The 12,470-nt window shown below is 35.6% G+C and overlaps 1 protein-coding gene across 2 annotated transcripts; it reads left to right on the forward strand.

Annotated features, from left to right (window-relative positions):
• Positions 1-1,472: 1,472 nt before the first annotated feature.
• Positions 1,473-10,452, forward strand: LOC110731739 (shaggy-related protein kinase epsilon-like). Of its 2 annotated transcripts, XM_021911635.1 has the most exons (14): positions 1,473-1,612; positions 1,811-1,921; positions 4,546-4,800; positions 5,124-5,216; positions 6,611-6,670; positions 6,756-7,028; positions 7,123-7,197; positions 7,728-7,784; positions 7,867-8,007; positions 8,616-8,666; positions 8,768-8,863; positions 9,007-9,090; positions 9,631-9,733; positions 9,811-10,452. In XM_021911635.1, the coding sequence occupies exons 2-14, from the start codon at positions 1,862-1,864 to the stop codon at positions 9,870-9,872; spliced, it is 1,410 nt and encodes a 469-aa protein (XP_021767327.1). In that variant the 5' UTR covers positions 1,473-1,612; positions 1,811-1,861; the 3' UTR covers positions 9,873-10,452. The 2 variants fall into 2 exon arrangements, with proteins under 2 accessions (XP_021767327.1, XP_021767326.1); XM_021911634.1 differs by having other exon boundaries at positions 1,517-1,921.
• Positions 10,453-12,470: the final 2,018 nt, after the last annotated feature.

The raw sequence follows: 12,470 nt of genomic DNA on the forward strand, positions 1-12,470 counted from the left end.
CAGGAATAAAGCAACACATTTGCCGGTCGAAGGGCCCCGTCATCCCCTCCAGTCAACGCAACGTTAACCTCTTTCCTTGCAGAAATCCCAGAGCGGAAACAAATATCAACAAGGGTATCACGAACAACGTTGTGCCGATGTTTACGGCTATTTTTTTTTTATTATTATTATTATTTACGGCTATTTTACCAAACGTCACTGAGCACTTTAATAATTCACCAAATGCTATAAAGGTTTTCAAAATTCACCAAATGCCACCGAGTTTTAAAAAAAATTCACCGAGTGCCATTAATGACTGACGGTCGTTAACTCCGTTAGTCGTTAAGGTTTAATCATATGTGGACACGTGTCAGTCAGTTATTTATTTTAAAAAAAAGATAAATAAAAATTATATATAAAAAAAACTCTAAATCCTAACCCAACCCAGCCCCACCACCATAAACACCTGCCAAAGCCAGCCGCCGGAACTCCTTGATCTCCTGTCGGAACCCCTGGACCTCCCTCTGGAATCCCTTGACCCCACCAAAATCGTTGACTCCACTTAATCCCCCTATCCACAGAACTCCGCCTGCCCGACGACCCCCGCCCTGATCCCCACCCCAGCCCCCGCAACCACCTAACGCACCAACACGACGCATCACGGTAGCCATCGAAACCGACCATGGAAACCCAGAATAAAACCCGACCATGAAAACCCTTCTCCCTCAAACGACCGAAATCAACCATGGAAATTCAAAATGGTCGATTTCTATGGCCGATTTCGTCGTTTCAAGGGTGGAGGACATGAGGGGTGGTTTTGCACTGTGGTCTGAAAACGCTGGGTGTCTTTTTGTGAAGGGAAAAAGCGGAAGGCGCTAAGTCGCTGGTTTTAGGAGTGGTGGTTGGGCTGGTTTCGACGGTGAAGGGAGTGCCGACAGCTGGGGTTGGGCTGCCGGCAGCGGCAATGTTGGTGGTGGGGTTCGGTTAGGTTTAGGAATTTAAAAAAAAAAAATTTAAATTTTTTTCTTTTTTTTAAGATTTTTTAAAAATTGAACCAATTATATCATGACATGTGTCATGATTAAACCCTAATGACTAACGAAATTATCGACCGTTAGTTATAATGGCACTCGGTGGCATTTGGTGAATTTTGAACACTTTAATGGCATTCGGTGAATTATTAAAGTGTTTAATGCCATTTGGTGAAATAGCCGTTTTTTTTATTTCATCATCAATTATTACTTCATAAATAAAGTAAAAAAAATAATGTAATAAATAAATAAAATAAAATTTATTCCCCGTTTAGGAATATACCAACCTAATCTACGGTCCTAGAATTCATTTTTTTTCCCTTTTTTTCACCATTTATTAAATTTCATGTACTTTGTAATAAAAAACAAGACAAAAATAAACCCAACTTGATTCTACACCGTCAGATCAAAATTCAATCCAACGGTGGAGAAGCTAAAGTTTGACTGATCAGGTGAAAAATGAGAAAAAACAAACAGTTGAGGCTCGCCATGATTGGAGCTTTGACCAGATGAAGGAGGAGAGAGAAAATCAAACTTTTCCCCAATTTTTTGTATTTTTGAGGAGAGAGAAAATCAATTAACCTCCCCTTCGTTTTCGGGAGGTGAGAGAAAATATTTTCATAAAATTTCTCTAAATTTTATGTTTTTAATTTAGATTTTTTGGTGTTCGATTTTCCCCTATTTTGATTTTTCTTCTGAATTTTCAGAGGAGAGAGATTTCTCTCTCTTTCTCTCTCTATCTTCTTCTCTTTCTCCAGAAAAATTGATTTGATTTGAATTGATTTCAATTGAATTTTTAGGGTTTGTGGTGTGGGAGATTGGGGAAAAAAGAGGAGAGAGAAAGTTAAAAGATGAATGTGATGCGTCGTCTTAAAAGCATTGCTTCTGGGCGTACTTCTATATCTGATCTCGTATGTTTTCCTTCCCTTTTTTTTTTTTTTTTTTTTTTAATTTTGTTTATGATTTTGTTGTTGGAAATTAGAAATTGATTTGGGGGTTCGAATCATTTTTATAAGTAATGTGGAAGATAGTTTTTTTGGGTATTAATTGATTATTATTGGTTTTGGATTGATGGGTTTTTTAATTTTTTTAATTTTAAAAGTATAGTTTGTAGAATCATAAAGTTTCGATTACATGATTTTGTGAAAATGAGTGGTAATGATTAGAAATTAGCTGTAATATTTTCATGGGTAATTTTATTAGTAGGAAATTTTATTTTTATTGTTATTTCGGTGAAAAGTTTCAATTTTTTTTTCAGAATATTATTTTTTTTTTTAAAAAAAACTTAGGATATGTGAATTTAACTGTCTAGGCATTATCTTACAACTAAGGAAAATCTAGCCTTTTTAATAATGTCAAATGCTCTTATATGAGAAGATATATAGGATCCAATTAGACAAGTTTAATTTTTGATGTTAATCTAGAAAACACTATGCCATGTACTCATATAGAGCTTCTAGTAGGTATCAATCTATAAAAAACAATGTCATGTAGAGCTTCTAGTAGGTACACCCGAGGGCTGAGGCAATTGTTGTGCCCCCAGTTGGTTTGGGGTATATGATTGGAGGTACATTTTAACAGATTGCCTATTATGACCACTATGATAGTTTTGGGTCCTTCTAGCTGGAGGAGTATGAAATTCAAGTCATCTCTCATCGATCCTGTTACAAGAAATCTCTTTTAGCATTGCCCTTCTGCCCCTTTCATTCCTGTGCATTCTTGTAGATAAGTCTATGATATTCATTCATGTAGCCGACCCCACTTATGGGATTAAGGCTTTGATTGATTCATTCATTCGAATATGCACACTAATTTTATCTGCTGTACCTCTTGCCAGTGTATTTATATATGCTTTGTTCTCCGGTTCTGAATTCTAATACATTTATTCTCTTCAATGGGAAATGCTCACTTCTTTTTCCGGGTTGTCGTCTTTTGGTTGCTATTTTGATTGTGCTGTATGGAATTTTTGTGAGGGGTTGTTGGATTGGTTTAAGTAGAATGAGTAATGACAACCTTATTCTGTTTAGACATTTGAATGCTTGAACTTGAAGGTTACTTAGGGTTTGTTCTATTCACCTTATTTTCACTTATCTTAACTTATTAGACTTTATTAAAACTTATTTTAGTTGTAATTTGTATTTGGGTAACCCTTATCAAAACTTATTAAACCTGATCTAAACTTAACCGAACTTATCTGAACTTAACTGAACTTATCACACGTGAAATAAGTGAAAATAAGGTGAACAGAACAGACCCTTAGTCTCAATTTCTGATGTCTGATGGCTTTGCAATTTGGTCAGAATTTTCTTTTATTATTCATGCTGATATAAGTTGACTGATTTACTGAACAAAGAGTTAAAGATTATACTGAATTGTTTGAGGATGTTATTCACGTGTTTGGGGTTTATTTGTATATGCAATGCCCAGATTTTGACATGACCCAACATATGTATCACTCTAATACCTTTAATGAGGCTCTGCCTAGTCTGCGTAAATAGGTTGTCTCCTGAACCAAAATTCTACCTGCTGCTTTTAGATAGGGATGAAACTTTTTCTGTCCTGTGAGCTATTTAGTTTAGTCCGTGATAATCCAAAGAAAAATTACTACTGAATCTTCTGTTTTATTGCTAATTGCTGAATTACCTTTACTTGTTTAATTTGAAAACAATACTCTTGAGCACTATAGTGTATTACTGTATTAGGTCCAATAGCAGAAAGTAGTGAACAAATGCTCCGTGTATTTATAGCTAATCGGAAGAGTTACTCATGGGTATAATTCTATAAAAATCAATTCTGAGCTGTACTGATGCTAGGTTGTTGCGAGTTTTTATTTTTTATTTTTTTTTTTCCAGCTATCTTATTGATCTAGTACAATTTAATTATTGGGATTGTAATTGTGCATTGAGGATCAGATGGATTTTTAATGGACTGGTGATTGTAGAAGAAGTTAAATATTTGAAGAAACTTTTGTGTGTTATGATGAGATTCTAGAGCCTAGAACTGGATGCAATTGTTTTTTTTTTTGAAGAGAATGCATGATTCTACCTGGTGGATGTTGAAAGCTGCAAATTCTTGTCACTGGCCTCTCTGCCACCTCTCTTTCTTATGGAGTTCACACCACTTTGCTGTGTTGCTTAGCTGTGTTGCAATTTTATGTCCTTTTCCTGCCCATCTATTCTAACTCAAGTTCGTAACCAGAGCATTGGCCTTCCATTGTTTAAACCTGTTGACACTAATTTTCTGCATGTAGTGTTTGCATCAGAGTGATGATTATAATTGGTTAAATCTTATCAACTGGTTTAATTGGAATCTGAACACTCACATGCTTTATCCAATAATCAACATCCGTTATCATTTTTAATTTGGTTCATCTCGTCCATCTTCCTTATAACTTCTTCACCATGTAGTACTTTGTTAATTTTCTACGAAATTGGGCGGATTTGGAGTTTGATTTCTTCATAATGGATTGTGATGTAGTTTCGAGCATTTTTATATCACGTAGATTTATTGCAAAGTGCAATTGATGTTTATTTAGGATGGGGATGGTAGCACCAAGAGGGCCAAAGTTGAGCAAGAAACAGAAGGAAGTTTCACAGATGAATCACACACTGATGAGAGATGTACTACAGAAGTAGAGCACCGTGTAGCTTCAACATCCATGGAGGCTGTTCCAAGCACATCTGATGGGAATCCTATTGATAGGACGCAGAAAGCTGATTATGATAAGCTTCCTACAGAAATGCATGGAATGAAAATCCAGGATAGCAAAGCAGATAAAGGTGATGATAAGGTAACTTTGAGCCTTTGAGGGCAATTAGACCTTCGTTGATTGGACAAAGGTTTTTCTTCACATTAGTGGCTATTAGAATTCCAGTTTTGAGTTCAAGTTTTTCCGTGGAGGAATTCACTTTTGATGACTTCCCCGCCTAATCAACTATATAGTATTAATTAATCCACATAAACTTTTGCTTTAGTTTTTTATGAATGATTTATTTGAAAATTGACTACATAATTCTCTGGAATGGTGACTTTTTAGAATATTCTGTTCTCATCTTTACATACTTCTGTTTTTAGCATTAATTCAATTATTTTTGATACCCTGGAAATATTTAGGACATGGAAGCTGCTGTTGTGAGTGGCAGTGGCACTGAAGCTGGGCAGATAATTACTACTACAATGGGTGGTAGGAATGGGCAGCCAAAACAGGTTATTTTTTAATTTTTGTGTTGGTCTTTTGATTATATATGATGAATGAATAGCAGAATTGTTTTGGCTTTTGCCAAAATCTTTTTAATTAATTGTTTTGTGATTATGTTGGGTTTTTTTTTCTTTTTTCTTTTTTATTTTTTCTCCCCCTTTTTTTTTTTTTTTTTTTTTTTGTTGGGGGGGGGGGGGGGGTTCAAATGAAGGGTATATGTGGATTCTTCACTACTGATCCGGGCCTATTGTGTCTATGTTGTCTTAAAGATGATGTACTAGAGAAGGTAAAGGCTGCAATTACATGTTTGAAGCTAAAAAGAAGTTGGGATAACATTAAAGGATATAATAGGAAATCGCACTCTTGTTTGTTGTGTCATGGTTATATTATGTGTAGGAATAGGGTCATCATACAGGTTTTAGGAGTTTCTGGTTGAATGACCTAGTATGATCCAAGGCTGATCGATGGTTGTTATTGATTTTGTTTTTTCTGGGTTGCAGAAATATGTCTGATTATATGTCCAGGTGAGAAGGGATCTTGGCTGATAAACTCAAGTGGCAGTGGTGTGATGGCATTATTGTCAATATTCGACTGGAGTTGTTGAATTGTTTAGAATTTTTGTATTTTTTTATGTTTACAATTTCTTTGGTATTTGGTATTTGGGAGAGGTCTGTTTATTAAATTAGCTATCTAATCTAAGGTTTGAAATTAGGATGGCATTGTGATAATGTATTGTTCTTGGGGTGATAGTATTTTGGGTTGTCTCTCAAAATAGTGATAGCCATTTTATCCTTTGGGTGGGTACTGTTGCATAATCATCTGGTAGGTTGGTTTAGCCAAAGCTGTTTTTAGGTATGTCTTGTGTGACTTAGACTGCTGCGAATTGCTTGAAATAAAGATCTTTTGTTTTTATTGGTCATTCTGCCGTTATCATGGTATTAAATGTCAGCCTTGTTATGCATCATGCTGCATTGTAAAGTATTTCAATTTAAGCAAGATTAATATATTAGGCTGCAACTGCCACAAACCACTTGCTGTGTCATTGACACTTACAGCGATCTTGAACACATCCGGGATGTATTTCTATTTCAGTTGTGTATATCATGTTATTGCTAATTTTTGAGGGTCTTGTGTCCTGAGTGGTTTCAGGTTTGAGTTGGGAATTTGATATATCGTGAACTTGATAATTGGATAGGTTGTCAACTTGTTGATCCTTTTGCTTTGGATTGATTGGCAAATTTTATGTTATTATGGTTGCTTTGCGTATCAATTCATTATGGTGTTTATTAACAGGGCTTATTTATTGTTCGTGAAGTTTTTTGCTTTAGAAATCTATTTGTTTTTAGTCCTCTGTGTTACATGACTGTTATTGATTATCAATATATTGTTAAATCTGTCTCAGACAGTTTCTTACATGGCGGAACGTGTGGTTGGCACTGGATCATTTGGTGTAGTCTTTCAGGTAATTGGATTGGGATCACTGTCTTTGTAGTTGGCTTTGGCATTTGAGTAGATTCTAATGTATTCATGTTCCTCACAATATTTAGGCAAAGTGCTTGGAAACTGGTGAACAAGTTGCAATTAAAAAGGTGTTACAAGATAAGCGATACAAGAACAGAGAACTCTCGATCATGCGCTTACTAGAGCATCCAAATGTTGTTTTACTAAGGCATTGTTTTTATTCAACGACTGAAAAGGATGAGCTGTACCTTAACCTCGTTCTAGAGTATGTTCCCGAAACTATCTATCGGGTTTTGAAGCACCATAATAGGATGAATCAGCACATGCCAATGATCTATGTACAACTGTATACCTACCAGGTGATCTTGACTTCTATTTTTGATGTAAAATGTTTCATACGAGTAGCTGATCTCATTGATGTATATAATAAGCACTTTCTGTCTTCTTTTGTAGATTTGTCGCTCGCTCAATTATATACACAATGTTATCGGTGTTTGCCATCGTGACATCAAGCCCCAAAATATACTTGTGAGTTTTTGTTGAGTTTTCTTTTAATTTATAGTATTGTGCATTTATGGAGTTCCCTTTTGTTTGGTATGGTCTGTATCGGCGTTTGGCATGTTGGTAGGAGATCAAAGAAAACGTCCTCCCAATTAAATAGTGATAAGCTAGCGTATCATGCATGTCTTTTGCTGTGTGTGTGTGTGTGTGTGTGTGTGTTTTTTTTTGGGGGGGGGGGGTTGTTGAAACTTTTTTCTTTCCCCTTTCCTTCTATTGTGGTGTGTGTGTGTGGGTGTTTTTTTTTTTCTTTTTTGTTTTTTTTTGGGGGGGTGGGGAGGGTGGTTGAAACATATTTTATCTTTTCTTAAATGTTTTGTGTATGGGGTTGGAGTTGAAGCTTTTTTTTTTTTTTTTTTTTTTTTCTTTCTGTTTATTGTTTGTGTGGAGGCTTAAGATCCATCTGGCGTATGGCTGTACGAATCTTTACTTCCTAGAGCTAGTCTGGCCGCATCTCAGTGTCGTTTTCATTCCATTGAGATTTTTCATGGTCTTTTCAGGTTAACCCACACACTCATCAAGTAAAGCTCTGTGACTTAGGGAGTGCAAAGATGCTGGTATGCCATTTTTACAGTGGAGGATTATGTTATATATTTATTTATCTGTCTTGCCAGGTTTAAGTTTGATATCCAACTGTAGGTACCGGGTGAACCTAATATTTCATACATTTGTTCCCGGTATTATCGTGCTCCCGAATTGATATTTGGAGCTACTGAGTACACAACTGCAATCGATATGTGGTCTGTCGGTTGCGTCTTGGCTGAGCTTCTCTTGGGGCAGGTTAGTGTTTGCAATTTTAACTAAAATGCAATATTTTATGATGAGGGAGCCTTAATTTATGCAAGCACTTTGAAGCTGGATTTCCTCTCATTCTCTGTATTTTATTTAAGCGCTTTGAAGTTGTTCAAGGGATTGGGGTAGTTTTTACTTGTTTTGATCAAGAATTGAGAACTGGAAACAATACCTTTATTGCAAAGTGAGAATGCAGAAGGGACCTCCTAATTTAGCAGTGAGACTGGTCAGTCAACATGCGTCGCTTTGTCATGAAACTTAATTTACGACACTGTTCAAATGATTGTCAAGCTGGTGTACATGTTGGATGCTATGAAAAATTATACTTCGTATTAAGAGCTGGCTATTGGTTAATCCCCCCAGTGGAGGGGCTATTACAATATAAGCTGTGTCTTAAACTGATATTTTCCCCCTCTACCACCCTCGCACGAGCAGCTTTTGTTTATTGACTTGGCGTATTATTTACTACAAGATACTAATTATTTTTAAAATTGTAGGCGATTGTTTAGGTGTTTTATAATCAGGTAATTCAATTAATATGATGACGTATGGCTATGTGGTGGCATTCTTCAGTTCTGATTGTTTTGTATGTGCAGCCTTTGTTTCCTGGTGAAAGTGGTGTTGATCAACTGGTGGAGATCATCAAGGTGCGCCTTCGAACTGTTTTGCAGTTTACAGTTTTATTTCCCTTCTGCCTCAGGACTGTAGTGACATGCTTCTTCTACATTGTTTTGCTGTGATTTGTCAGATTTTGGGAACACCAACGAGAGAAGAAATAAAGTGTATGAATCCAAATTACAGCGAGTTCAAGTTTCCCCAGATCAAGGCTCATCCGTGGCACAAGGTCTTGCTAGATCCCCTCTCTCTCTCTCTCTCTCACTGCAAAACACACACATGCACAATTGCATGCTCACAGAGTTGGATTATCCTTAGTTTATAGCAAAGTTTATTTGTGCTGTTTTAAAACAAATTGTTATCTTATTTCAGGTGTTTCATAAGCGTATGCCTCCTGAAGCTGTGGATCTTGTGTCAAGATTGCTCCAGTATTCACCAAAGCTTCGGTGCTCAGCTGTAAGAATCTCTTTATTTTATTTTATTTTATTTTTTCTTTCAGTAATTTTAGACCAACTTCTAATAGTACATTGCTAATCCGTTTTGTTCTTTATGAGTGTGACATTCTGTTTATTGTACTTGTTTACAGACTTCTGACTGTATTATTTTTGGTCATGCATCCATTTAATCCAATTGTGTAATGTTTGTGAACTTTTTTGCTTTGATTTTGGCCTACATTGGGCTGCTGTGAAGTTAAGGATATATAGATTCTAGTATTCTACAGTGTGGACTGTAGCACACTTTCACCCTCTTATTTTGGGCTGAAATAGTATATTATCACTGGAGAAATTTATGTTGTGTTGGAGTAGCACCCCTCCCTCCAAAAGAAAATGAGGGGGAAAATGGGTGATATAATGATCCCACAACTGTGCTTCACTTCCTCCTGTTCTGGCAGTGCATATATTCGTCCCTTGACCTCATTTGTGCCTCATATAAATCAAATTAAGTTTCCTGCTAATTTCTTGTAAAATTTTATACTTATATCTAATGTTCTCTCAGCTGGAAGCTTGTGCGCATCATTTCTTTGATGATCTGAGAGACCCAAATGCAAGCTTGCCTAATGGAAGACCTCTTCCTCCTCTATTTAACTTCACCCCTGAAGGTATGTTTTGTGCTCTTTCCGTCATTTATGGTAACTTCATTCTCCAATTTTACTCAATTTTCGGGTAATATTTTCAGAGTTGGCTCATGCAACACCTGAACTACGTCAACGCCTGATCCTTGACTCAACAAAGAAGTGAGAGTTTTCAAGGTGATGGTTGTGACATTTTCTCCTGGTTTGCTAACTTGCCCACAAGTATCTTGAATTGTGAGTTCTCGTGAAGCTTGTCATCCTCATTCAAGTGTTATACAGACATCCAGATAGAACACTTTACTAGGCAGATCAGCTATTTATTTGTGACAGCTCGTTTTCTATGACCGAGTAATTGGGGAAGTGTAAGTTCAAGAGAGTGAAAATTTACGCGGCAATGGAGGTTATTTAGCTTTGATTTCAAAGTTACTGTACCTCTTCAGTTATGGTGAATTGTACTTGTGAAATTGTGTATGATATTGTGTATCTACTCCTTAGTTATCTCTGGTCATCGACACTTTCCATGGTGACTAGATTGCATTTGTCATTACTTAGGCTATGGTGTAATTGGTTGTCACCTTTTGTGCTTCATTATGAGGTGTTGAGGAGAAATTTAAGGCTCGTTTTTCTATGCAACCTCTAGTTCATGGGTTACTCCGGATTAATTCACCCTTGTTGCAATATAATGGGTTACATTTTGAATTTTGACATTATTCACAAACTTTAATTTGACTGTAATTATTATTTTATATGCAAGGTAAGATATATGGAAAATTGAGGATACATTTTAATGGTAATTTAAACGAAAAAGGGACCATTACATTTATGCATTCACAGATTGAACATAGGTTTCACTTGAATTGGGGGTTTAAAGTCGAGAACTAACGTCTTTCTTTATTAAACTGTTAAATTCTGACTGTACTATACTAAAAAAACACAATCTCTTTCCAGGTTTCTTGTACTGTAAAGGCTTGTCTGGATTTTAATTTTTTGGCATACCCAAATGACAAAATTCAGTTTTTAATCGCTTTAATGAATAATTTTAAAGAGGCCGTTTACATTTGATAAAAATGGATTGCTATGAAATCTTATATTAGGGAGTATGGATTCCATACACATTTGGCGCAATATGGTTTATTAGTAAAATGATAGCTACATCTTATGAATAAATGGACCGTAAATCACAAGGATTGAGGAAGGTATAAGGGGTGGTATGAGGTTTCATAGTTAAAAAAAAAAAAAAAAGTTTAACCAAATAATAATACAAATTATGAAGTAGATCCTAAGGGATTTTTGGTTTTTTTTTTTATAATTATTTTTCATTTTATTTTCCAATCATTGAGTTAATTTCATCCTAAAAGCTTGGATTTCCCTACCAGCTAGTTTTTCATAAAAGTTCATTACCACTGAATATTATACTCAAACGGTTACAAATATGAACGTATTACAAACTAATCAAATCACATCAACACAAAAGTAAATGTGCACATCAACACGTTCACTCAGTTGAACTACTAGTGTCCACACTCTACTCGATGTAAGGGTGGAGGTTGAATATTTGGTCATATTTCTTGAAATTGGACTTGGTTGGAATCATTTCCAAAATCTATGGATTCGATTATAAAATTGATGGGTATCAAGTACTAGTTGAAAATGCAGACAATTTTTTTTTTTTTAATATAAATTACTCCCTTTGTCCCCATAATAAGTGTAATACCCTAAAAATTTCATTCCTTTAAATACCTGTTTTGCTCTTTTTAAAATACGAAATAGGAAATTCTAAGACATTACCGCCACCGTGAAAACGTCCAAGGCAATTATCAAAGACACACAGCGGAAGACTCTCTTTAAAACCATTTAAAACAAGTAACTTAAAAAGTCAAACCAAACGAAAGTAAAATCAAACCAAAGTCAAACAAAGTCAACCTACAACTTAGAACCATTGTAGGCTTTTATCAAAACCCAAAACCAATATTAAAACCTTTGTGTTACTCTCAAGCAAATATATAATAATCAAAGCTTCTTATGGAAAGTAAATATGAATCGCTCTTCACTCATGTCCATCATGAATATGCTTCATCACCTGAAAGCTTCTCTTTAATTTGTCGCCATTAGAAATGGGTCGTCGTAGGGCCAAGATAAAGACAAGGCCAAACAAACATACAAACACACAATCAGCAAAGCTGAGTACATAAGCGTAAACAGTACACACTAACATGCTTTTATCATATCAACGTACAACATACCTTATTGCACTTGTTTACAAGCATGCAACATAACCAACCAATAACGAATGGTTTGTTTATTTAATTTGATTATGCATCGAACGGGTTTCCCTCCTAACCTGCCCCAATTAAGGGGTACTAACACGGGAGTTAACCGTGCCAGTATAAAAGAACCACTCATAAGTGGCGGAATTCCTGCGCATAATAAAAAGGAAAATACAACGTCCTATACTCCGAGTAGAAGTTATTGTTAAATATAAAACCCCATAACTCCCCCTATATGTTTATACTCAAGGTATATACGTTCCAAGAGTTTTGGTGCGTAATCTCTTTCACTTTACGTTGTTTACATATTTTTAGACTTGGTGATGTCCCTTAATCCACAACATAAATCAATCATCATAAATTATTCAAGCAATCAAACATACCAATTTAATTTTTGAATAATTAGTGACCACATTTAATTTAATGTTGAACCCTTTTTAAACTACCTCGGGGTTAAATAACACCTTAAACGCATAATGCATCATAAATCCTATCCC

The sequence above is a fragment of the Chenopodium quinoa genome, unplaced genomic scaffold, assembly GCF_001683475.1.
Source record: "Chenopodium quinoa cultivar QQ74 unplaced genomic scaffold, ASM168347v1, whole genome shotgun sequence".
NCBI lineage: Eukaryota > Viridiplantae > Streptophyta > Magnoliopsida > Caryophyllales > Amaranthaceae > Chenopodium > Chenopodium quinoa.

Coding starts and splice junctions, on each gene's coding strand:
- LOC110731739 (XM_021911635.1), top strand. CDS start 1,862: ATGAATGTGATGCGTCGTCTTAAAAGCATTGCTTCTGGGCGTACTTCT. Junction 7,198..7,727: donor TCAAGCCCCAAAATATACTT/GTGAGTTTTTGT, acceptor TGGTCTTTTCAG/GTTAACCCACACACTCATCA. Junction 9,734..9,810: donor ATTTAACTTCACCCCTGAAG/GTATGTTTTGTG, acceptor TAATATTTTCAG/AGTTGGCTCATGCAACACCT.